This window comes from Uloborus diversus, chromosome 6 (assembly GCF_026930045.1).
Source record: "Uloborus diversus isolate 005 chromosome 6, Udiv.v.3.1, whole genome shotgun sequence".
In the NCBI taxonomy this organism is placed as follows: domain Eukaryota; kingdom Metazoa; phylum Arthropoda; class Arachnida; order Araneae; family Uloboridae; genus Uloborus; species Uloborus diversus.
Window position 1 is genome coordinate 60,236,754 of NC_072736.1, and position 26,185 is coordinate 60,262,938.

Consider the following 26,185-nt stretch of genomic DNA (forward strand, 5'->3'; position numbering starts at 1 on the left):
GTGCTGCCATCTATCGGTATAAAAAAAATAATGGAGGCAAGGCACTTAGTATGCAGTCCTCGACATAAATACAGTTGGTAGTACATCTCACCGGTTACCATTTTAAGCTGTTGATTGGTGGATTGGAGCACATGACCATTAGCTGTCACGTGATTACCTAACCGGCTCTACCGGTCGAGCTCGTCGAACGTAAGCAATAAAACGAGCAATAGTATGAATAGTAAGTATAAAAAAGTTAAAAGTAACGGTAATGCATTCAATGATTGAAAATGATTTCAGTTAATAAGTTTTTTACTTGTAATAAGTATTTATTACTGATCTCATAAGATCAGTGGTGGAGCCTTACATTTTATTTCGTGCATTGCCTTGCCTGTATCCGTATCTCATATTTCAGATGGATTGAAGCGTGGAGTAAACATTACGTGTGATTGGGGTGTGAGTTGTTCTAAAATGTGCGGGCATTCGTCTCAGTTTTTTTAAATGTAATTGCTGAATCTTTATCCAGCATGGCGCTTCTTCGCTGCTGTCCTTTTCTGTGTCTTTTGTTGATCACTTGCGCGAATGGTGTCTTTTCTCTTGGGGATGTAATTTACGCTATCAACGCCGGTGGGGAATCTCATGTCGACTCCCACGGTATCCACTATCGCCGAGACCCTTTGCACGGTCGGATCGGTACGGCGTCCGACTATGGCAAACAGCTGATCATAAGCCGTGTACCAAAGACTGATCAGATCCTATACCAGACTGAAAGGTATCACATGGCCACCTTCGGCTACGAAATCCCGGTCAACAGAGACGGACATTATGTACTGGTGTTGAAATTCTGCGAGGTTTACTTTGCATCACCTGGAATGAAGGTTGGCTAACATGCTGCACCGCTGCCATTTTTATGTCTCATATTTTGTTGAAATATGCTTTTGACTGATATAATGTTTTGTCATTTCAATTCTGTGAAATTAGATTTCAAAGAGTCACCTCACATATTTTCTTTAAAATTAATTGCCCGAGGGCCGGTGAGTCCCCAAACCTGTGCGACTCTGTTTTTTTTTCTTTCTTTTTGCGCCCTCGTACCTGTGCGACTTCGTTTTTTTTTTTCATTTCGCCCAAGAACGTGTGCAATTTCATTTTTTTTTTGGTCCTTGAACTGTGCGACTTTTGGGTATCAAGGTTGGCGCCCTCTTGGAGGACTCAGTCGGCCTCTGATCAGAGCTATATTCTTAAGAAATTATTGTTCAAATCAAGGAAAGTGATATGTCTTTGACAGGAAAAGGCCCTCGACTCAAGCCCCCCCCCCACCACCTCTAATTGCTGTTTTTATGCCTATCTTCCTGGTTGCAATCTTTTCTAGGTAAATTTTGCTTCTCCATGTACTAACGCGACGCTTTTTTCCCCCTAGCAAGCTGTTTATTTTTTTCCCCACTGCGACGTGCGCCCCTAGCCCAGGCTAGCTAGGTTGGCCTATTGGGTAATTAGTCGAGGAGCAAACGGTCAAATTTTAGCTCCCGTGCGATTTTTGTGATACAATTATAGCAGTTAGTTTTTCTGAAAGGTATTTGCATGAGGAAAACGAATTCAGATGTTGCCACCCCCCAAAATGGTGCAGGGGGGCTGGGGGGCAGCTATAACTGCCGTGGGGGACAAGTGATTTCCCGTTCAATTTTTGTGATACAATTGTGTGACTTAGCTTTTCTGAAAGGTATTGGTACGAGAAAACCAAATTTCGATAATGCCAACCCCGAAAATGGTTCAGGGGGGGCAGGGGGGCGGCTATAACTACATTTGGGGGGGCAAGCTGTTTCCCGTTCAATTTTTGTGATACAATTATGGGAGTTAGTTTTTCTGAAAGGTATTGACACGAGGAAACCGAATTTGGATGATGCTACCCCCGTAAATGCTGCAGGGGGGCGGGGGGGGGGGGAAGGGATTATAACTGCATTTGGGGGGCAAGCTGTTTCCCGTTCAAATTTTATGATATAATTATGCGAGTTAGTTCTCCTGAAACGTATTGGCACGAGGAAACCGAATTTAGATGCTGCTAACTCCGAAATTGGTGCTGGGGGGCAGGGGGGGGCGGTTATAACTGCGTTGGGGGCATGTAATTTTTCGTTTAATTTTTGTGATACAATTATGGGAGTTAGTTTTTCTGAAAGGTATTGTCACGAGGAAAACAAATTTGGATGTTGTCAACCCCGAAAATGGGGCAGGGGGGCGGGGGGGCGGTTATAAATGTGCAGGGGGGCAAGAGGTATTCTGTTCAATTTTTGTGATGCAATCATGGGAGTTGGTTCTGCTGAAAGGTATTGGCACGAGGAAAACGAATTTGGATGTTGCTATCCCCTAAAATGCTGATGGGGGGCAAGGGGGGAGTATGCCTCCAAACATAACACACTTATATATTCAAAATTTCTCGGTTTACAACAAGTTTTCAAAGTTTAATATGCTTAAATCCACTAATAACAACATTAAATGCAAAAAACTCCGAATTAAATTGCTGACACGTGTTTCGAAGCTATTAAGAGCTCCTTTTTCATTGTAAAAGATGTGAGTTTATGAATGAAAATTCATCCGACTAAAGACGATCTTTCCATCGATAATGGGTTCCTGGTAACAAAGTTTATCATTTCAGTAAAAAATATTAGGAGGAAGGGGGGGTCTCCCCCCCGTTGATTAAAAAAATGCAAAATTGTATTTGTGTACTTTATTATTCTTTGTATATATTTCCTCTTCCGAAATGAATTTGTACCCTTTACCCAGGCCTATCATTTGGGGGGGGGGCAGTGTTAAGCCCCCCCCCCCAAATGACGGCTTTGATGGCCCCAGCTCTGAAAGAATAATGTTTTTTCGTTTGAGTTTTTCTCCTTTTTTTTAAAGTAAATTTTAACTAAGTGGTGGGAGCGCTTGGATGAAATTTCCAACACCATGGTGGTCGTACATTAAAGAAACAAACATATGTCGAAGGAGGTCTTTTTTCTCCTTTCCCCTTTGTACTCATAGAAGCGGAGGACAAAGGCATTGTTACGAGAGCTTAACATGAGTTCCTTGCCGCCGCCTTTAATTTTGCTTATCTCTTCCTTCCCTTTGTATTGCGGCCTAGTGTATCTTCAATTCTTGGTTGGCGGTCAGTTTTTCCAAAAGCAACAATGTCAAAATCTGATCCAGTTCTCACGGAATCGGCATGTCCAGTTTTACAACCTATATGTCTCTAGTAATTCTACAAAGCAACTTGATGGGTCTCATTTTCCTAATCAGATCGTGATAGTATTGGTTTTTTACAATATCTCTTTTCTCTATGAAGCACACCGTACCTTTTTATTCTTCTGAAAGAAAATTCTCACGAACAAGTTTCAGAGAGGGAAGAGCAGATCTCTTTAAATGGTTAAAACAGAAATTTATTGCTGTCACCAGTATTATCTATTTTATTGGACACTTTAATTGGCCACTTTTTCTCTGGAGTCACATGAAATGGAAATTCGTCAACAAGGGAACGTTGTACCATTTATTTTTAAGAAAGAGAGGAGAAGGGATTCTTATTTTAGTCTAGCTCATTTAAAATAAAAATATTGTATGCAGAAGTTTGACGCACGTCGTTTATTAGTTTAGTAAGCAATTAGTCACTTTCAGATGGATCTCACTGAACCAAATACAAAGCTAAAAATAGGAATTAATTATACATTATGTATTATATGTCAAGAGAAATCCACCGAAGGACTAATCATTAACCCTACCACACATGAAAAGGTTTTAAAGAGTGTGCTAGAAAATGCTAAATATGAAAACGTCAAGTATGTTTCATCTAATATCCGTTTGCGTGGAATGACTGCAAAAATACTGGCTGACAACAAGGCATCATGGCATCGAAGTTGTTACCAAGATGTCACTCATAAGGGACATTTTGAACGCATAAAAAAGCGATATGAAAGTCAAGCTCAGCTTACATCACCTGTTACAAATAGTAGCACATCGAGACTGACACGTTCACATTGCATTCCATTCAATAAAGAGAAATGCTTTTTCTGTGACAAAGGTCAGACACGTGCAAAGTCCCTCAGAAAACTGTCGGTTGATCATGCTCAAAAAAGTCTGAGTGATGCTATTGCTAAAAGTGGAAATGAAGCCCTCCAGATAAAACTTAATACAGCAATAAACCCTGAAGATGGTCACGCTATCGACATTCAATACCATTTACAATGTTTTGCGAAGAATGTGACAAATGTACTACGATGTCCTAATGCCAGTGCACCCAACACTTCTAGAGCCCCTGAGAGTGCGTCAGAGATTGAATTTACTTGTATGATTCAAGAATGTTTAAAAACAGGTACATTGAGTATGGCTGATGTACAAACCACGTATGAAAACATTCGTGCTATGAATAACGTCCCTTATCCATCCATTACAAGGAAAGAAACAAAAGAATTGCTACAGAAATCTGTTGCAGATATTGAATTTCACCGTCCGCAGAAAAGAAATCAAGCAGAAATTGTTAGTATGAAGCATGCACGAGACAATAACATGATATCCCAGAATGATGATGAAGATTTAAACATGACCATGAGGAGTTTGTATGATGCTGCTAATTATCTCCGTAAATCTATTATGAAGTCACGGTTATGAAAGTCACGGTTTCAATAAATGTTTTGTTTTGTTCAAAAATACTCTTTATATTTTGAAACCGAAAGAAACACCTGTACAAAAAATTTGGGGGGGGGGGGGGGACCCCCCCTTCCTCCTAACATTTTTTACTGAAATGATAAACTTTGTTACCAGGAACCCATTATCAATGGAAAGATCGTCTTTAGTCGGATGAATTTTCATTCATAAACTCACATCTTTTACAATGAAAAAGGAGCTCTTAATAGCTTCGAAACACGTGTCAGCAATTTAATTCGGAGTTTTTTGCATTTAATGTTGTTATTAGTGGATTTAAGCATATTAAACTTTGAAAACTTGTTGTAAACCGAGAAATTTTGAATATATAAGTGTGTTATGTTTGCAGTCATACCCCCCTGCCCCCCATCAGCATTTTAGGGGATAGCAACATCCAAATTCGTTTTCCTCGTGCCAATACCTTTCAGCAGAACCAACTCCCATGATTGCATCACAAAAATTGAACATACCTCTTGCCCCCCTGCACATTTATAACCGCCCCCCGCCCCCCTGCCCCATTTTCGGGGTTGACAACATCCAAATTTGTTTTCCTCGTGACAATACCTTTCAGAAAAACTAACTCCCATAATTGTATCACAAAAATTAAACGAAAAATTACATGCCCCCAACGCAGTTATAACCGCCCCCCCTGCCCCCCAGCACCAATTTCGGAGTTAGCAGCATCTAAATTCGGTTTCCTCGTGCCAATACGTTTCAGGAGAACTAACTCGCATAATTATATCATAAAATTTGAACGGGAAACAGCTTGCCCCCCAAATGCAGTTATAATCCCTTCCCCCCTCCGCCCCCCTGCAGCATTTACGGGGGTAGCATCATCCAAATTCAGTTTCCTCGTGTCAATACCTTTCAGAAAAACTAACTCCCATAATTGTATCACAAAAATTGAACGGGAAACAGCTTGCCCCCCCAAATGTAGTTATAGCCGCCCCCCTGCCCCCCTGAACCATTTTCGGGGTTGGCATTATCGAAATTTGGTTTTCTCGTACCAATACTTTTCAGAAAAGCTAAGTCACAGAATTGTATCACAAAAATTGAACGGGAAATCACTTGCCCCCCACGGCAGTTATAGAAGCCCCCCAGCCCCCTGCACCATTTTGGGGGGTGGCAACATCTGAATTCGTTTTCCTCATGCAAATACCTTTCAGAAAAACTAACTCCCATAATTGTATCACAAAAATTAAACGAAAAATTACATGCCCCCAACGCAGTTATAACCGCCCCCCTGCCCCCCAGCACCAATTTCGGAGTTAGCAGCATCTAAATTCGGTTTCCTCGTGCCAATATGTTTCAGGAGAACTAACTCGCATAATTATATCATAAAATTTGAACGGGAAACAGCTTGCCCCCCAAATGCAGTTATAATCCCTTCCCCCCTCCGCCCCCCTGCAGCATTTACGGGGGTAGCATCATCCAAATTCGGTTTCCTCGTGTCAATACCTTTCAGAAAAACTAACTCCCATAATTGTATCACAAAAATTGAACGGGAAACAGCTTGCCCCCCCCAAATGTAGTTATAGCCGCCCCCTGCCCCCCTGAACCATTTTCGGGGTTGGCATTGTCGAAATTTGGTTTTCTCGTACCAATACCTTTCAGAAAAGATAAGTCACACAATTGTATCACAAAAATTGAACGGAAAATCACTTGTCCCCCACGGCAGTTATAGCTGCTCCCCAGCCCCCCTGCACCATTTTGGGGGGTGGCAACATCTGAATTCGTTTTCCTCATGCAAATACCTTTCAGAAAAACTAACTGCTATAATTGTATCACAAAAATCGCACGGGAAACCATTTGCTCCCGGACTAAATCCGAGCCTGCAGGCAAACGAAATGACCTTTTCATTTTCAACTACGAGCAAAGCCGTGTGGGTAATGCTAGTTCGAAATATTTTCTTTTTCAGTAAATTCTGTCAGACAGTTCTGCTGATTTATGGAAAATATCGAAATATTTTCAAATACATCTTTTTTTTTCTTTTATCATATCTAATGCCTCCTTTTGTATGTGCATGCCCTTTTTTTATCCTTAAATAAAGCTCTGTTTCATAAGTCACTGAGCAATTCCTTAATCCGAAAAATTAAGGTTTCAGTTCCTAACTCAGATTTAAACTAACTAGGATTTAAAAAGGGCAGGGTGCTGTTTTTTAAAAATGGGCATTTTTTCGAACCTAAAAGGCATGTTATCGCTTCAAAGCATTAGTGGATATAGTCATAGGATATATACTGTTATTCCTGGATTCAAATGTCTTTCTATCGCAAGAATAAAAACTTCGAAACATTCATGAATTACTTCCTAGGATAATTCAATAGTTTATAATCATTTTTTAAAAACTTGATAACTAATTCTTTCTGCTGTTACTAGCTGTAACTTAAACTTTAAAATCCAAAAATAATAATTGCTCTGAGACTGACCACCGTAATAAGGAAACAACAACCAATAAACAGTTGCCAGATTGAAAGCACTTGGTATTTATTTTCAATATTTAAGTCATTTGTTTTTAATTGAATTGTCCAAAATCATGTACATTTGGCTTTTACATGCTGAATTCTTTGTATTTTTGTGTTTCTTTGGTGCCACGTGTCACGCGAAATATTAGCATTTTCCTGTAAATCTGCAGCAATCTTGTAGCATCTGCTTTCGGTTTTCAATACTTCTTATTATTTTTTCAGCAGTACACAATATGAAGCATATTGAGCAAAAATACAAACGTATTTTTCGGACTAAAAAATACTTGGTGTGCGTATAATGCATAATAATAAAACAGTACGTATTATCCACGAATAATCCGCAAAAACAATTGTTTCAGTAAATAATCGCGATTTAGATTGTTATAGACTGAAATAAAATCAAAATAAATATAAATTCAAAGCTTAAAACAAAGGGGAAAAAAAACGACACAGATTTTGGACGTTGGCGGATTTCAGGTCGGTGGATTTGTGGGGCTCCACTGCACCTGCTTAATTCTTATTCAAAATATAAAAGTACTATTAAAAACTGAATGAAAGATTTTAAAATGCAGGACTAATTTAACGTTTATCTGGCTGGAAGAGAAGAGTAAGAATTATCTTAAAACCAGAGCTGCCAACTTTTCAAAAACCAAAATCGTGGCAGCATTTTGCAGTTGAATGGGGGGGAAGACGCACTGCCGCAGATTAAAACAGTGACGAATTGTGAACAGTATAAACAACAAAAACAATGATACTTAACAAATTTCAAATATGATACAGAGAATAATAATACAGAATAAAACATATTATACTTTACGGAGTTTTCCCGCTTTTTTGACGAAGATTCAAATACTGGATCAGCATCACGTTCTAAAAACTGATCCATCGTTACACCATGCAACTTTTGAAGAGGGATGCTGGTTGCGCAGAGACCGTCAGCACACGTGTAGAAGTTCGGTTTTCTGAACTACCAGTTTAGTTTTCATGCAGATTGTTTTATTTAGTTACTTTAATTTTATTTTATTGGTTTTTTTTTTTTTTTTTTTGCTATTAAAAAACAGAAAGTCGTAATTTTTGAACCCACTTTCGTAGTATCATAGTTTGAAGCTGTAATTCGTGGAAACTACGATTTTTTCATAGCAGTTGGCAGCTCTGCTTAAAACACATGTCAATTGGACAAAGAACCACTTCCCTTGTTGTGAATCAATAAGGAGGAAGGATGAGAACCAGTAGTCTTCGCTGGAAACTAGTGTACGCAGCCCCTCATTTTTGAATTAGAATTAGAGGTAATGCAAACCCTGAGGCAAAGAGTCAGGAAGTGTTTCTGGGAGTTCAGCAGTGGCTTATCAGTTGTGCTCCTAAAGTGAAAGGCCCTTGGAAGAACATTGTTTAGTCTCTACACTGTCCAGGTCACTTTTTATCCCTTGTGTTAACGGATAATGGAAGCATGCTTTTCTCATAGTCAGCTCAGTGGCAATCCAGGTTGGGAGGAGAGGGGGAAGGGCCAATATTCATTATTATCACTTAGAAGATGGGCCATCCCACCGTCACATGCAAGAATAAAATACCCTTAAATTTCATTAACATTTCGTCATGTCTCTTAATATTTTGATGAAACAGGGGTAAGCAATTTTTTTAATCTTTACATTTGATACAAAGAGATACTACAGACACAATTATATTTTTATTCAATAATTTTGTTATTTAAAATCAGGGATGAAAATCTTCTGTGGATCCACGATTTTCCACATTTTGTATTTTTTTCATGTCCTGGCCTCCAAGCAATTTCAAGCAATCGATCGCGATTACATCGCGTTCTTCCCCCCGTCAGGATTTTTGCTCACTCACATGTTCCTTCTAAGGTAGAAAGAAGAAAGGAACTTCGTTTCGTGGGTGGGGAGGGAAAAAGGGTTGAGAATGTCGTACAAAGCGTCATTGTTTTATGCATTTCAAAATCCGATTGCATCCGTTTCTATAACTCGTTCATTTTTGCCTACTATGCCATCCTATCACTTAAACCTTTATAACTTTTTGTAGAATATTATTTTCAACCTTTATTGTATGACTGAAGACTTGTACGCTCATTGTTTTGCCACTTCCATTTCTCAGCCACTTTCTAGGGATCGCTCAAATCCCCCCCCCCCCCCTACCTCCCTACTGGCCCGACCTTCCCATCAGGATTCTTACTGAGGCACATGTTCTTTCTTGAGTAGAAAGAAGTAAGGAACTTTTTGCTGCTGGTGAAGAGGATAAAATAGGAGTGGAGGGGGAAATGCTTGAAAGTAAGGGTGGGTGCAATCATTAGCGCTGTAGCTTTTGAAATCCGATTGTGTCCGCTTCTGTAACATTCTCTCATTTTTATCTGCTATGCCATTCTACTGCTTAGACATTAGTACCTTTTTGTAGAACAATATTTTCAACCGTTCTTATACTTTATTTAATTTTTCTATGAAGGGGGGGGGGGACTGCCATGCCCATTCAAAAATGTTTATCCTATTCCATCCGAGTTAATTTAAGCCAACATGATTCTTCAAATCTAGTTTTAATTCTTATGAGGCTTATCTAAGATATAGCTCTTGAAGATCTTAATAAATTCAAATTTATCTTAATTATACTGTGGTATTTTATTATGACATACATGTAAATATAGGAAATTAAACATGCTTATATTTTCAAATCATGACATAGTGTTTAAATTTTTTTATCAATTTAAAAATAATCGTTTTTATGTTAGTGCTTAAAATGATCATCAAAGCTCAAAAAGTTTTAGATTGGGTTTAGTTTTTTAATGATTTTTATAGAATATACCCAGCTGCTTCACAAAATTTCAAAATGCTCCTCAAATTGTTCCTCCAAGGTTAGCCACGCTGATAATGTCATTTTGTAATTATTGTGTTCATTGATTCAGCTTGTATTAAGTGTTTATTTATATGGAAGTCTTTTAGTTTTAGATTCCACATTAATAAAGTTTTAATTTCACCTGATTTGTGGGCTATGGGAAATTGAAAGTGGTAAATGGAATAGATAAAATAATTGCAAGCCTATTTTATTTATTCATTTGTTAGCATTTCTACTAGTAAAAAAGAACAAAACATTTATCCATTAATATTTAAAAGACAGTATAGTATCAATATAATTTTGCATAATGTAAAATTCAAATAATGTATATTCAAATTTTAAGTCTTGCAATTTTGCCTCTTTTTTGACTTCAGGCTGTTTTTATCCCTGTAAAATAAAGTTTATTTACATGCGGGATATCCAAAGTCAACCTCTCGTAACTTGCTTATGAATAAGCTCATATTTTTGCTCTATTAATACAGCAATGACGATACAAATTGTAGATTTTGAAAGCTATGGTTCCAACTTAAAGGAAACATATCTCATTAGTTTAGAAATAATTTGAACCGTTGAAAAAAAAATGTATATGCCCATTCCATTGAAAATAGTCATTTTGTCCCGCACGTGACAATTTCTATACAGTCGAGTCCCGACTTACGCTAGGGATGCGTTCCAAGACTCCTCGCGTAAGTCGAAATTTTGCGTTGTGGAAAAATGTATGCATAAACATTTTTTAGAAACGTACCAAATTTTTTAGACATTTGTAAGCACCCCTCAAACTGCTTTAAAGCATTCCATAACTATACATTACAGTTTCTTACATGAAAAACTCAAATTTTACTGTATTTAAAAAGTAAAAAAGCTGTTTTATTCAACATAAAATAGTTAAAATACACAAAAAGAATGATTGATAAAATAAAACAACACGGTACGTACAGTATGTAGTAATAATTAAATGCTGCACTGTAATAGTATTGTACAGTAGATACAGTAATAGTATATATGAGTTAAAAAATAAAGATGATGAAGATTTATGCTGCATAATCAGATCGTTATTTTTTATTAAATACATTTTAAAATAACGTTGCTTCACCTTTTCTTTTATAATGTTTCCATTTATGGCAACAAGCCCCTCTTCCCAATCTGTTAAATCCACAATGCAAGAGAGCAGCTTCCATTTTCATGTACTTTACTCAGACTCGGCAAGCTTTAACGTTGAAACTAAGTTCTGAACTTATACGGATATCATTTTGTTTCGACTTTTAACTGTACGTATAGAAGATTCACTCAAACTTATAGCGTTGCTACCGTCAACGTTTGGTAGTTGTCCAAGCATATCGAGAATCTTAATCTTTTTATTTTCAGAAACTTTATTTTTTCTCCCCATCTTCATAAACTTTAGATGAAACAGCTCACTAAGGTGCCATTATATTTCATCAACTTCAATGTTTAGAATGAAAAAAAAAGAAAGATGCTGAGCGGTTTTTTTTATGCACTAACAACATGATATAACGAACGTCAATAACGAATTCACTACTTCCTTCTAAAGAAATTTGTGTTATGGACGAAGAATTCGCTCGCGTCAGCTGTAAAATTCGTTACTCGTGGAAAATTCGCGTTATAGCCATTTCGCGTAAGTTGAATTGCGTTGTAGCGGGAGTGGACTGTATTTCATAAAAAAGAAATAATTTTTGAAGATAGTTTTTGCTTAAAAAGTCACATATGCGTTTTTGATTTCTCAAGCAACAAAATTTTGTTCATCATCCTTTTAAATTATTATTTTTTATGAAATGAATGAAGCGTCACGTGCGGGACAAAATGAGCCTTTTCCGTGGGATGGCCCAGAAAGACATGGTAGAGAAACTAGGAGAGGGGGCACTGGCTCCCTTCCTTTTCCTAGTAAGAATCTTAAGTCAGGGTGCCATTTCATGAACAAAATGGCAATCAGGGTGCCGTTTTACCAACAAAATGGCAAGTTGGGCACGGCGTCCTCTTGCCCAAACCTGGGGGAGGGTCTGCTAACCCCTGTAGGTTCGCTGCACCTAATGTAAATTAGCAACAGTAACAATGTAGTACATAGGAATAGCAAAAAAAGTCTGACGGGCATATTTATGTTTAAAATAGCAATTCTGATCTTGAAAATAGGAAGGACAACTCCAATAATTTTGGTAAGGTCACTGGGAGTAAAAAGTTGCATTCTTTCATGAAATTCTTTATTGATAAGTTCTTACAAGAGATTTAAGAATTATTTTTAGAATTAATACTTTAAAGACAAGAAAAAAAATGTTAATTTAATTTGAATTAGAATGTACCCTATATTATTGAATTTGAGCATCCTTGTTCATAATTTCATCAAATCCTAATGAATTGTAATCAAGGCTTAATTTGTATAGGAGCTTGTGAAAGCGTAGCTCTTGCTCTTCCTTTCCATTTGATGTGAACTTCAATATTTGAGACAAAATTCATGCTATTTTAGCATTTAAATATATTCTGTCGTACTATAGGGCTCCTGCATTTCTTTCGTGAAAAATTAAGCTTGGGCGGCAAAAATTAGAAACATGGTCATATAACATTCAGTTTAGGAATTTTCTTGGACCTACATTGATCTCCTTACAAAGCTCTCGGTTACAAAAATAAAGCAAAAAGTACAGGACAATAGTATACTTAACGGACAATTCCATCCAGTTACTGAAAATGAACTCTGAGCAGTCCAAAGACTTTTTTGAGGAGGAAATTGCTCTTAATTACTTAAAAATATTGTCAGAGAATCACTTTAGAAACACTTCACAATATTTATTAACATTAAAATTATTCTTCTAATATGTTGACTGCCATCTATGAGATAACTTGTATAGATTGTGTTCTTATCAAGGACGTTAGCTACCAGTTATCTCGTACTTGTTTACTTGCCATTTTTGTGTAGCTACGATTAAGATGTTTTATTGTTTGTTGAACTTCTTTAAACAATCTTCCACGCAAAGGGATGGCTTCTCTTTACAGGCTGGACAGAAATAATGCGTTTCTCGCCGTTTCTTTGCTTGGGTATATATACAACATGGCTTTGACTTTGTGGGACACTTTTTTTTTCGGAAGATGGTTCCATTTTTTATGCTTTTTGATAATAACTAAGCACTAGAATTAGAGTTTCTAATAATATATGTGATTAAATAAAATTGTCATTTTCGGTCAGATTTCTGAAGATTGCCGTTGCAGTTAACGTGTTAAAAAGCTAAAATCCTTTTCCTAATGAATGTTGATTCCATGCTGAACTCATCCTGTACCTATAGTTCTGTTTTTTTCTGTTAATTTGATCGTCATTTCATCTTTAAAAAATTAATTCACAAGCAATGATCCAGACAAGATCAAACATTTATGGACAAACTTATACTTCTTATAAGGCAAGAGTTTTCATAAAAGCAAATCGTATTTTTAGGTCTTTGACGTCACACTAAATGGAGTGCATACAGTTGTTTCGGACTTGGACATCTTTGCAAAAGTGGGCAAGGGTGTTGCTCATGATGAATACATCCCTTTCGCTGTCACGGGCAACAAGCTTGTGGTGAATGAGGAAGAATCTGAGCATGATGGGAAGATAAGGGTTGAGTTTATTAAGGTGAGTATATATGCTGTTGAACTTCATCTGGAATTATTGCAAAGTTATTTTCATATTTTTCAGTATTTAAATTTTGTGCTACTTTGTTACCTTGTTTATTGTTTCTCTTCAAAAATTACTTTTTTCTTCACAGGGTTACCGGGATAATCCCAAAATAAATGCAATTTACGTAATACGAGGAACTCTGACAGGTAATTCTATTTTGTTTACTGTTTCTTTTCTTTCTTAAGATACTCCAAAACATTTAATATTCAAAGAAATTTTTGTTAGCTTTCATGTTTATTGTATATTCTAATAAATATTTTCTTATACAGCAAAGTTTCTTATCGCCAACTTTCATTTCTTAGTATAGTTGCACTTTTTGGAACAATATTGTGAAACAGCCCTGATAAACACATGTACTATGTATTTGCAAAACAAATTCATAATGACTACAGTAGGCGCTATCGCGCAACAACTTTTAACTCTCTTCTGCCACGCGGTTATAACAGATACATGAAACCAATTAACTTAAAACATTTTATTGAAGAAAAATTATGAACTAAATGAACGAACATAAATTAAAATCATAACAGAACTAACAGAAGCACTTGAAAATGAATTCACTGGGTATATATACACTTAACTGCTTGGCTAATACTGTTGCCATTTTAAAAAACATAAAAGTTTTTCCACAGTGCCGCTTAATGTGATCACTTTGGGACAAATACAATTTGATAACAATAACCGAAAAGAATCCAGGAGCAGTGGCGTAGCTAAGGGGGGGGGGGGGCGGGGGGGCGGTCCGCCCCTGGCAGCACTTTTCTAGGGGCGGTAAATTGACTCTTTTGATATGGAAAAAAATAAATGTATTTTCCAGATAAGAAAATTATGGCTTTAATCTGTTACTGCAGGCAAAAAGAATCTTAAAACACTCAAAATAACTTTTCTGGGGAATAAGTGTTCCTGTAGTTTTCAATAATTTCAAGAAAGTGACACCACAAACGAAGAAAAGTGTGGCTCAAGTCATTTCAAACCAAACTTTCCCAGAAAAATATGCGTGTTTAAACACTCAAATTTATGAACGACAGCATGATAATAATAAGAAATTCTCTACCTGACTTGAGCCACACTTTTCTTCGTTTGTGGTGTCATTTTATTGGAAGAAAACTAAAGGAATATTTAAATATTCTATTCTAACTCAGAAAAGTTGTTTTGTCTCTTTGAGTGCATTATGAAAAATGCATGGTATTTTTTAAAAAAACTGTTACTTAGACTGTTGTTAAGGTTAACTTTAGGAAGACGAAAACAATGAACTTTTCCAATTTTTGTTATAAGAAAAAGCTAAAACAGGATTTTAAGAAAGTTTCTTGAAAGCCTACTCGTAAAACGAAAACTTTTTTTTTATTTACTTCAGAAAAATGATGACAATAGCAGGGTTGCCAATCTTGGAGAAACAATTTGAGGAGCATCTGTGCTGATTTTGAGGAGCAATTCAAAATTTTGCGGAGCAGTTCGGAATTTTGTATAAAAATCAATAAAATTAACTAAAACCACTTATCTGAGTTTTTTAGAGCTTTAATAATTATTTTAAGCACTAGTATGAAAATTATTTCTAAATTAATAAAACAGCTTTATACACAGTTTCAGCCTTTGAGTATAAGCATCTTTAATTTCCCATATTTACATGTTTGTTATGATGAAATAGCAAACTTTAATCTAGAAAACTTCGGCAGGGAAATGCGGAGCAAAAGAACTTCTTTGCGGGAGTTTCGCCATTTTTGCGCAGCAACTCCGCAAAATGCGGAGCAGTTGGCAACCCTGCAATAGTAAGAAAAAGAGGGGGAGGTGTAAAATGTTACACTAAACAATTTATTGCTCATCTCACTTTAAATGTTTTAGAGTTTGCTTTAATTCCCCACTCTTTACAAAAAATCTCTTCTTCAAACGAAGTATAAGGGATTTCCGTTTTCTCGCTTTTGAGAGTAGATAATCTATTTGACAATTTTGGATATGGAAAGTAAGCAAATTTCATTTTTTAACGTTTGGTTTGGACCCTCGACTTATACAAACATAGTCCAAAATGCGTTTTAAAGAATTCAGTTTCAAATGATTCCGGTTGGAAACCTGTCCCACCCCCACTCTGAAGTCTAATAGTACAAAAATGTTTTTAGGCTGTAGAACGCTTTAATATCTTAACCCTTTTCCTTATATCTCCAAAAATAGTTTAGAAATACGTTTTTAGACCTCAATGTTGAAAAATTTCTGGACGGAGTCCATTCCCCTGCTGTTTCCTCTAACGTAGCAGCCAAAAAGTATATATTTAGGCCTTTAATTCTGAAAAAATTCCTGGAGAAAACTCCCACTCTCATTTCTAAAGTCTCAACATCTAGCCTAAAATTAAGTTTTTAAAGCTTTGATACTTCAATATCAATTTGTGAAAACAGCATTTGAACCCTGAGTGTCTTTGATCCCCTAACGTGATCAAATACAGCCTAAAATACGTTTTTAGGATTTTAATTTTGGAAATTTTCCGAGCGAGATATCTTAATCTACTTTCCCCTCCCACCTAACGCCTCCAAAAATCAAAACCGCGTTTTCAAAACTTCAATTTTGAAAAATTTCCTAGGGAAGAACTCTATCCCTTTTCCTAACTTTGGGCTACCTTTTCCCAAAGTTAGCCCAAAATTTTCTTTCTTTGAAATTTGCGTGAGTAGGAGAGCTCGCTAACCCTTCCTTCTGACAGAAAATCTAAAATGAACTTCTGCTTTAAAAATGATTTTAAGAGGGAAACCTCCCTCTGTCCTCTTTTCCTCCTAACATTATAAAACAAAGCCCAAAGTCGGACGTCAATAACGGAAAATTTTTCAGGAGAGAACCGCTTGGCTTCACAACATTTTTATGCCATTGGGGAACCCCTCAAGGTACGTCACCAAAGACAGCATAGAATTGCGTTTTCGAGACTTTGGTGCCGAAAAATTTCCAAAGAAGGAGCCCGAACCTTCCCTTTCAACCAAACCACCAAAAATACCTAAAAATTGATTTCAATTTTAAAAACATTTCAGTAAGAAACCTCAGCACCCCTCTCTCCCCTAATGCCTACAACGCATGCCGCATTGAGTACCGACCATTCCCGATTTCCTTGACTTCTCCTAAGTAGCCTAAGCTGCATTTGAAAATTTCGTAAAATTTCCTTTCGTTGCCCACTGATGCCCTAACGTCAGTTGTTGACGTTAGTGTTTCTAACGTCAACAAAGAAACACTAAAAGAGACTAATTCTGAAAAAAATCGGAAGCAAATCCAAAACGCTCTTTCTAATAACTTTACTAAAATTGCAGTTTTTGACTTAAATTTAGCAATTTTCTCCAAGTGCCTTGCCCTCTCCCTTATACCGATTCACTTTTTTTTTCTTTTGAAAAATATAGAGATTAATTAAGTCTTATTTTTCTTCAATTAAGTTTCTAGTTTTAATTTAAATACCTTTGACAGTTTTATATATTAGCTATTTCACAACCAAAGGGCGGCAAGTTGAGGAACCGCCCCGGGCGGAAAACACTGTAGCTACGCCACTGTCCAGGAGACACAAAATAATGATTTTTTACCAATTAAGGTGCATTTATTTTGACAACCTTAAATTAAAATCACAGTGACTGAACTGAACAAACTATAAAATTATAAATTATTAAATTAACAGAATGGAAATATCTGAATTATAGAAAGTTAGAGCTAAATTATGCAATTTTTGATCACATAGTAATAGAAGAAGTAAAATATGACCGTTTTCCCTGACATTCGTAAACCAGTTTCAAAGCACATTCAGTGATAACAATAAATAAGGGCGCTGATTACAATATCCGACTTTTTTAATATGTGTTAACATACAAGTGTTCCGGGACTTCGTGATTCTGATAACATTAAGTGAATGATAACATTAACCGTGATCACATTAAGCGGCGCCTACTGTATATAAAAAAAAGTAGGGATAAAAGTTCTGGGATGGTACCCAAACTTTTTTTTCAGTAGTACAGTCAAACTCCATAATTATATTGAACTTTTACATATTGAAATTTCCTGAACGTCAAACTACCAGCAAATTTCCATTGTATAGAAAAATTATTTCAACATATTGAAAAAATATCTATATAACTAAATATTTTTCAGGACATTCAGAGCTTTTTTTCCTCATTGTAAACTGTTCACCTACCTCACAAAAAATGAAGGTATGGTTAAGGTTGCTATGAACCTGGAAAGTAAGCTGGGGTTAAGGAGGAGGTGGCCAGATAGGTTGTTGTTCTATTCTGGTATTCTTAAATGCCCTCAAATTTGTTTCAAATCTTGGTTGCAAACACTTCTTTGTAAAGCGGTAAAATTTCCGAACATTTTGAAGCTGTGATTTTTTTTTTTTTGTCAAGAATTGGAGAAAACGGAAAAGCACACCAAACTATTTTAAACCAGACTTCTCTTAATCCAGACAGCCATATAGATGTACATATTGTGTTAAAAAAAAGAGGGAATTACCACAGTAATGTATTATTTATCATTATTTTTATTTTTTTAATATACTTTTGTAATTTTTTCTCTTAATGCAGTTTTATATTTCATCCTCATGAATTCAAAATTTAAATTTTTACTGTGTACAGTAGGGTGGGTCGGTTTTGACTTTTTTTTAAAATCGAAAACGCCTGTGGTAGGAAAAGTTGTGTATTGGCATCAAATACTCGCATAAAATTTTTTTTGAAAATCAAAATACATTTAGATCTCCCGCCAGCCCCTTAAAGTTTGGCCAAATATGTAAAAATTGACATTTTAAAAAAATAAAACTTATGTATAATATTTTTAATTGCCTGTGGTGGGAAAAGTCTTGTATTGACATTGAATGTTCATTAAAAAATTTTTTTTGGTAATTAAAATATATTTATACTTTCTGCCAGGTCCCTATAAATTTCGCTAAATATGTAAAAATTGACTTTTTTTAAAACTTTTTTTTTCATTTCTTACGTATTTTTTTTAATCACCTGTGGTGTAAATAGTAAATAGTAAGACCCTTTGTTTGTGAACAAAATAATTATCATATCATATTACATATACCACACCTGTCGGGAATCTGAAATTGCGCGTTTTGCCTTTTTTCTTCGCTCCTTCTGCTTAGTTTTAACTGTCAAAGAGACAGATGGTGTGATTCCTCCGAATGTTTATTTTTCTTCTTTTCTGTGATATAATGAAACTATTTAAATCATCCACCCCCAGTCTGACAAATCGGCCTGTTCTTGGCACTTAGCCAAGCATCTATGAATAAAATAGAAATCGTAACGAAAAACTCAGAGCAGAAGAATTGGTACAGCGAATGAAGTGTTATCAAGCATATTAGACTATTTAAAAAGAACCCAAGTATCTACTGTGGATTTAATTGCAGTAGGCTCAGATGGAACAGCAGTCAATACTGGTGTGAAAGGTGGTGTATAAGACTGTTTGAGCTGCATTTAAAAAGGCCATTGCAGTGGCTCATATGTCAATTGCACGCCAATGAGCTACCTTTACGCTATCTGTTACGGCATCTTGATGGAAGCACTACAGGTCCTTTTACATATAATGGCTCTATAGAGAAGCTTCTTGGCACATGTGAGCAGCTTCCAATTGTCAACTTCAAAAAAAATTGCTTTTGATTTGTCAACAGTTGATACAGACGGACTTGGCACTGACCAAAAATACGTGTATCATATATTTCAAGCAATATGTTCAAGAAATTGTTCAACATCACTGTCCACCAAAACACCAGGAAAGCTATCTCATGCTAGGTGGCTTACAACAGTAAACAGAGTACTTCGTTTGTATGTTGGTACAAAAGAGTCATCGCTGGAAATAGGTATTGTAGAATACATTAGAAAAGTGTATGCAAAAGTTTGGTTTTTGATTAAAATTGAGCCTTCCTTCACAGCCAGTGCACAGCATCTTTGGGAAGTCATCCACTACTCAAGATATCTTAGCGATGATCTGAAATCAGTTGTTGACCCTGTTATACAAAAAAAAAATGTTTTTTTTGGGCATCCAGAAAACCTGCTGATAGCCATGATCAAGGGCACGCAATCCTCACTAAGGAAATTAGGCTACAGAACAATCCTGAAGGCCCAAACTCTTACTAATGAAACTGTTCGTGATTTTGTCATTCCACCTCTAAATTTTCAAGCAAAAGACTATGCAGAATTGATAAATCGGCAAAATTTTTTCCTTACAGACCCTCCACTCACCAAAGATATACCCAATGCGTAACTTGGGAAAGTAGTTGAAACGGGTGACGTTATTGAAAGTGAGTTGTGGAATTTACCATGTCATACACAAGTGGTAGAAAGAGCAGTTAGGTTTGACAGAAGCATCTTTATCTGTTTGTGGAGCAACACACCATGATGGCTTTATACGTGCAATATTGGCTTCCCGAAAATTAATGTCAAAATTTGAGAACAAAGCAAGGTATAAGGTGTAAAACTTCTTTATTACAAAAAACTCCGAGGTGAATTCTTAGTCATTTTCCCCTAATACTTCGGGAAAATAAGCGAAAAGCTGCTGTAAAACTGCGACGACGGACTTCTGGTACTTTAATCTTTTATACCTATGTTTAAATCCTAAAGAATTCTATAGTGTTATTGTAGAAAAATAAAGTATAAAAAATGCTTAATTAAAAAAAAAAGTGTTGGATAAAATTTTTGCTTTCATCGTCAAGATTTTAAAAATTATGAAAATATTCCAAATTTCACCAGTTGAGCGGAACTTGATTATTATTATTACGTATGAGTGAAGAATCTTACTAGGCAATCATTTTCACAATGGGTGATTAAAAAAAACAAACATGAGAAATTTAAAAAATAACAAATGTCAATTTTTCCATATTTGGTGAAATTTCAAGGGACTGGTGAGGGATCAAAATATATTTTGACTACCAAAAAAAAAAAAAAATTCATATGAGCATTAGATGTCAATACACAACTTTTCCCATCACAGGCGATTAAAAATATTATACATAAGAATTTTTTTAAAAAAATTAAAAAATGTCAATTTTTACATATTTTTACTTTAAGGGGCTGGCGGGGGATCTAAATATATTTTGATTTCCAAAAAAATTTTTATGCGAGCATTTGATGCCAATACACAACTTTTCCCGCCACAGGCGTTGTCGATTTCAAAAAAAAAGTCAAAATCAACCCACCCTAGTGTACAGTAGGTTTTTTTTTTCATTAGTTTGGCTCAATTTAGAGGCTATTTTGTTTAATCGGTTCTTCTATTAATTCGGACTACCTGGATAATTTAATAGTCTGGGTTTATGCGGATCATTGTATTTCAACAAAAAGAAAGAAAAAACGAAAACGCCTTGCTTTGTTTTTGCAGTTGAGATAGTATTTTCACAATTTGTGGAAAATGTAACACAAGGAGAAACCCTGACTGACTCTCTCATCCATTTCTTTTTTTCTCAGACGTTCCCACCCTCCCTTCTCTGACGCCGGACGACAAGGAAGAAGAGGAGGGGGAAGAGGCTCAGACAGCCACCGAGGACAAGAAACCTTCACCGGTGAGGTACCCTAGTGGACCCCGTGTGCCCAACCCATATGACACGGAGGACTCCAACACCATGCTGCCCATCTTCATTGCCCTCGGTGCCTTCCTGCCGGTGCTTTTCGTCCTCTGCAGGCTATGACGGACAACTTAGGTAGGATACTATGAAATTGGCCATTTGCTCAATCAAATCATTTTTAAAGTATAAGAAAACTTTTTAGAAAATTGATACTTCAAATTTGGACTCATAATGGTTCCTGATATTTCAAATGTCTGAAATGAAGTTTAAAATCCTTACAATATAGTGAAAATATATGTGTAAAAATGAGAATTGAAGCACCTAAAAACAAAGGGGTGTGAGGGCAAAAATTAAAAGTTAAGAAATTACAATTGCAAATGGTAGGAGGAACTCTCCTCTATTTTACTGCAAGAGATGGTACTGGTAGTCGTGGTAAGTGGCTACAGCAGGATTTAGAATAACTTTTCAATGTAACCCTACCTTGTATTAAACAAAACTTTAAAAAGGCCACTTACATCCTTTTGCATCTCATTGCCTTTATTACGGCAGGGGTTGCCAACTTCATGGCCTAAATAGTGCCATTGAAACTTTTATGGTTTGCTTTTAAGGGCATTTATCTTTTATTTGGGGAGGGCTGTCCCTATTATGAGGGGCTTCTTGATAAGGGGCAGGGAATCAATGGCAACCCCTGATTACATCAATTGAACCTGAAATATTTGGTTTTTTATTACAAATTGGTTTTAAAACCCTCTTTTTAACACTCTTTTATTAGCTTCACTTGTATGTTTGTGAGTAACTCTCCTTTGGACTAAGAGCTAGTGGCTTATTTCTGTTAGTACATTTCACCACGAGCTTTCGTGGCCGAGCAGTCTAAGGCGCGGGTCTTTGCTGACATCCTCCTCTGGGAATCATTGGGTGTGCGTTCCAATTCCGTCTACACCGAAATTAAATTTATAATCTTGCAACTCGATTTTCGCCTACTTTTTGTGATCAGATTCTTTTACAATTTGGAATGCAACCTCAGACCCGATGACAATGCAACATTCTATAATCAAATTAATTTATTAACGATAAGTTATTAGTTTATTCTAATTAACACGCTTTTATTAGCTTAACTTGTATGTTTGTGGGTCCAACTTTCCTTTGGACAAATAGCCAGTGGCTTATTAGAATTACTCACAACGTACAAATCAGAGCTGCAGAGTGTAACAATGTTTGCACATTAATTTACCTGAAAGCATTCACAATGTCTGATGCAAATGATGCAGTAGAACTCTAAGATACATTCCATTATCAAAATCGAACACACGCACAAAGATTTCAGAGTTATAAATGTTAGCAATATTTAGTATCTAAATCTTATTTGAAAAAATAATAGTTTGAAAACAGGGTGTAGTAGCGAAATGAACTAAAAAGTCAAAAATAATCTTTGGATGACAAGTATATAAAGTAATTGACCCAAACACTTAGTTTTACTGTAATAGAAAGAAAGCGTGAGGGGCTTGTTATCAGTTGTCTTAAATTTCTTCCACTTTTTATCCGTGCAAAAATGTAAATAGGCAGCCCCCCACGCTTTTATTTTATTACAGTAAAATTAAGTGTTTGGTCAATTACTTTATATACTTGTCATCCAAAGATTATTTTTAACTTTTTAGTTCATTTTGCTACTAAAGCATGTTTTTTTAGTTTTTAAACTATTATTATTTTTTTTTCCTTTTTTGAAATGCTACGAATTCTTCGTAATTTCTACAGAAAAATATTAAGTAAAAAACAAAATATAGAAAAAACATGAATTTCTACAGAAAAAACAATAATAACGGCATCAACTTAAACTTCTTGTTGCCATTAAAAAAAAAATCTTTAACCAGCAATTAATGACTATTGTTATACTCTGCAACATCAGAAATTGGCAGATAGGAGAGGACAAAAACCCAGTAAAATCCGGTATTAACTGGAACTCCTCCTCAGGGGGAGGGATTTTTGCAGAGCTAACCTCTGTTTAAAAATTGAAGCTTACATATTATATCTCCCTCTCGGGGGGATTTCTAAATTTTAGTTACATCATTAATTTTTTTTAAAAAATCACTTTTTTTTTCAAACCTGGTAACTTTGGTACAAATTTTACATAAAATCAAGGTTGAATGCTATGGGGACTTTGGAGTTCTAGCAGCAAATTCAAAACTCCCATTAAGCACAAGTTGTAAAAGCGAGAGTTAACTGCTGTTTGGAAATCTTGATTTTTTTTAATGATTGAAAATTAATTGATTTTAGCTGGAATATCGGAAACTAAATGCTGTTAATGTTTTTTTGGTTTTCCAATTCCGTTGTCCTCTGGGGAAATTTTGGGGAAATGGATTTTGAGGAGAATTTTTTGGGGAAAAATTTTTTCCTTGGGGAAAACCTGGGGGAAAAAAAAACTCAAGGAAAAAAGAATTTTTTTCGTATTTAGATTCACGTCAAGAAGTAGTAGTTACATTGCTTGTATGACACAACGTTGGTTTAGCTTTGCTCAACTTTATGGAATTCGCATTTCGCATTATGTGGAATATAATGCTACGGAATTCGCGTTAAAGTTCTGCATACGTGAAACGGGTAAAAATAAGTGTGATGAAGAATGTTCTTGGATAAATATATACAAAAATCATAGTTTAAATGTTCATACAGAAGCAGAGTAGTAAATGCAAGTAGGAAAAAAAAACATTTGGTTATTTCTTATCTCTCGGTCAGGCGCTTGTATTTATGACTAGTGGCACCTGCATGGCTTGCCCGTAGTAGAAAATTAAAAGGTCTTTTGGTTCCCCTGTACATTTACAAATAATGCATGACTAATTTCTCACCAATTGGCTTGCCCAGACGTTTCGGTTCCACGCTGTGATAGCTTGGTAATTTACTCGTCCATCTTATGATAATTTTGCTTGGGAAAATGTTCTTAAAATTTTACTAGAAAAAGAACAAATGGAATTTTCGAAAAATCGCTTAAAGGTGCACACCCCCATGCTACAAACTAATTCTTTGCCAAATTTCATGAAAATCGGCCGAACGGTCTAGGTGCTATGCGCGTCACAGAGATCCTGACAGACAGAGAGATATCCAGACTTTCAGCTCTATTATTAGTACAGATAAAGAAAAATAAAGACAAAAAAAAAAAGTGAAAATGGGAAGAAAAAAAAAAGTTGGGGAATTTTATAAGAAAATTTGGTTATTTGGGGGAAAATTTTTTTTTTCAAGAGACAAAAATATTAGAAGAAGTCGATTCATTTTCTGAAAATATTAATGGAAAAATAATTTTTGAATTTGGGGAATTTTGGTAGAAAACATTGCTTTTTGGGGAAAAATTGGAAGGGAATTGGGGAAATCTGGATTTGACCATCTGGCAACACTGTACGTGTGAAAGTTTGGATTAACGAGTGCATAAAAAGTTTGTGAATTTTCGGGATTCATTACATTTAGCATGATGCAACTATTTTGAAAATCTATTTAGTGTATCAGTATCTTATCTATTATCACCTATTTAGTGTGTTTTAGTAAAGTTTTTTTTTCCTTAGAGCAATGGGGCTTTAAAAGGCAGTATTTTATTTTTTTCTGGCTAATGAAAATTTTAATTCGAGTCCAGTAAACTCCTGATTATCCACAGAATAGGGTGACATCAAGTGGGCGTTATTTAAACTTGAACCCCTTCAACTATGTAGCAGTTATTAGCTAATATTTCTGTACAATCCTATACCTAAGAACAGTATCTATGACCACAATGGTAGATAAATTAATTTATTTTCAAGGCATGATTGAGTTAAGATTTTTCTTTTAATGTACAGATAATTCTTTTACTGGCTTTTAAAAAATGACAAGATTCCTCTTTCTCAAGGTATAAACAGGAAAGTCATTGTATTTTAAAGTTCCCTATTTGAGCACTTTTTAAAAAAGTTGTTAAATTAACAGGTTTTTCATATCTGATTTCATTTTTGGGACACAAGACAAAAAAAAAATATTGGTTCTGATGATGTTTTTACGAGCAAAGTTTTTAAATTCTAGAATTTAATGTTTATTTATGCATATTTTATATATTTCTACACACATACACACACACATATATATATATTCCCTGCTTAACAACTGCAATGTTTAGAATAATTCGGAAATATTTTTCTCTTTTCAGATATGAATGAGTCATTAGACATGTATGGAGTGTTTCATATTGTCTGTCATTGCCTTAGAGTGTTTTAAAGAATCATCTAGTCACGTATTTGGAAAAAAATGAGTTCAGAAACCAAAAGCATTCAGGCCATTTTTTTTTCAACTTGTGTGTTCCGGTGATGCAAACCTGTTGACATTCCCTTATATCATCTTTATGTTTTTGATAAATGTCTTTTTGTTTTTGTTATTTTGTGTCTGTGAACATTAAATACTGTATTTATGTGAACAGTAAGCAACAATTTGTGATGGGGCAGGCAAATTGTCATTTTTTAAAACTCAGTATTATTGAATATTTTTTAAGATGAATTAAAAGGTTCAATAAATCAAATTTTTATCATAGCAGTTGTAATGAAGAATCAATTTACATATACTTTCATTATACTTTCTGAGCTCACCCCATCCTCTGGCTTATTTCAATAATTGTTTATGATCTGCAAGACTTTAATTCTAACTCGAATGCTAATATTTTTTTATGTTATTTTTAAAACTGCTTTCTTGCATAAGTTTTGAGTACAAATATGGCTCATGTTAGCTTTCAGGTTAAGTAAAAATACGTAGTTCCTTCAAAAAGAATGAGCCATCATTTATGAATCTTCTTTCTAAAATCTAAAAAAAATCTTATCTTAATTTCTAATTATGAGATATTATTATAAACATACCCCCCCCCCCCTTTCATTTCAATATCTCATGAGAAGAAGAAAAAACAGCCACTCTTTGAAAGTTATTGAATTCCAAAGAGCGGTAAAGATGCCTAACTTGTAAAATTGTGCAGTAGAGTCTCAAAAATCCGAGGTAATTGGGGCTCACGCAATCTTGGATTACTGAAAACTCGGATAATCTGAAAAAAATTGCATGATTAAAAACTTACACTATTCAGACGACATTATTACGTTCACC

At 35.4% G+C, this 26,185-nt stretch overlaps 1 protein-coding gene across 1 annotated transcript; it reads left to right on the plus strand.

Moving 5' to 3' along the window:
- Positions 1 to 407: 407 nt before the first annotated feature.
- LOC129223898 (malectin-A-like) lies at positions 408 to 25,627 on the plus strand. The gene is made up of 5 exons (XM_054858273.1): positions 408 to 857; positions 13,378 to 13,557; positions 13,691 to 13,748; positions 21,000 to 21,232; positions 25,251 to 25,627. Exons 1-4 carry the CDS (start codon positions 507 to 509, stop codon positions 21,218 to 21,220), a joined length of 810 nt encoding a protein of 269 aa, XP_054714248.1. The 5' UTR covers positions 408 to 506; the 3' UTR covers positions 21,221 to 21,232; positions 25,251 to 25,627.
- Positions 25,628 to 26,185: the final 558 nt, after the last annotated feature.

What these genes read in the sequence shown, in the direction of transcription:
- LOC129223898 (XM_054858273.1), top strand. Translation starts at nt 507, where the DNA reads ATGGCGCTTCTTCGCTGCTGTCCTTTTCTGTGTCTTTTGTTGATCACT. An exon ending in TAAGGGTTGAGTTTATTAAG is followed by an intron (nt 13,558 to 13,690) that starts GTGAGTATATAT and finishes TTTTCTTCACAG; the next exon opens with GGTTACCGGGATAATCCCAA. An exon ending in AATACGAGGAACTCTGACAG is followed by an intron (nt 13,749 to 20,999) that starts GTAATTCTATTT and finishes TTTTTTTCTCAG; the next exon opens with ACGTTCCCACCCTCCCTTCT.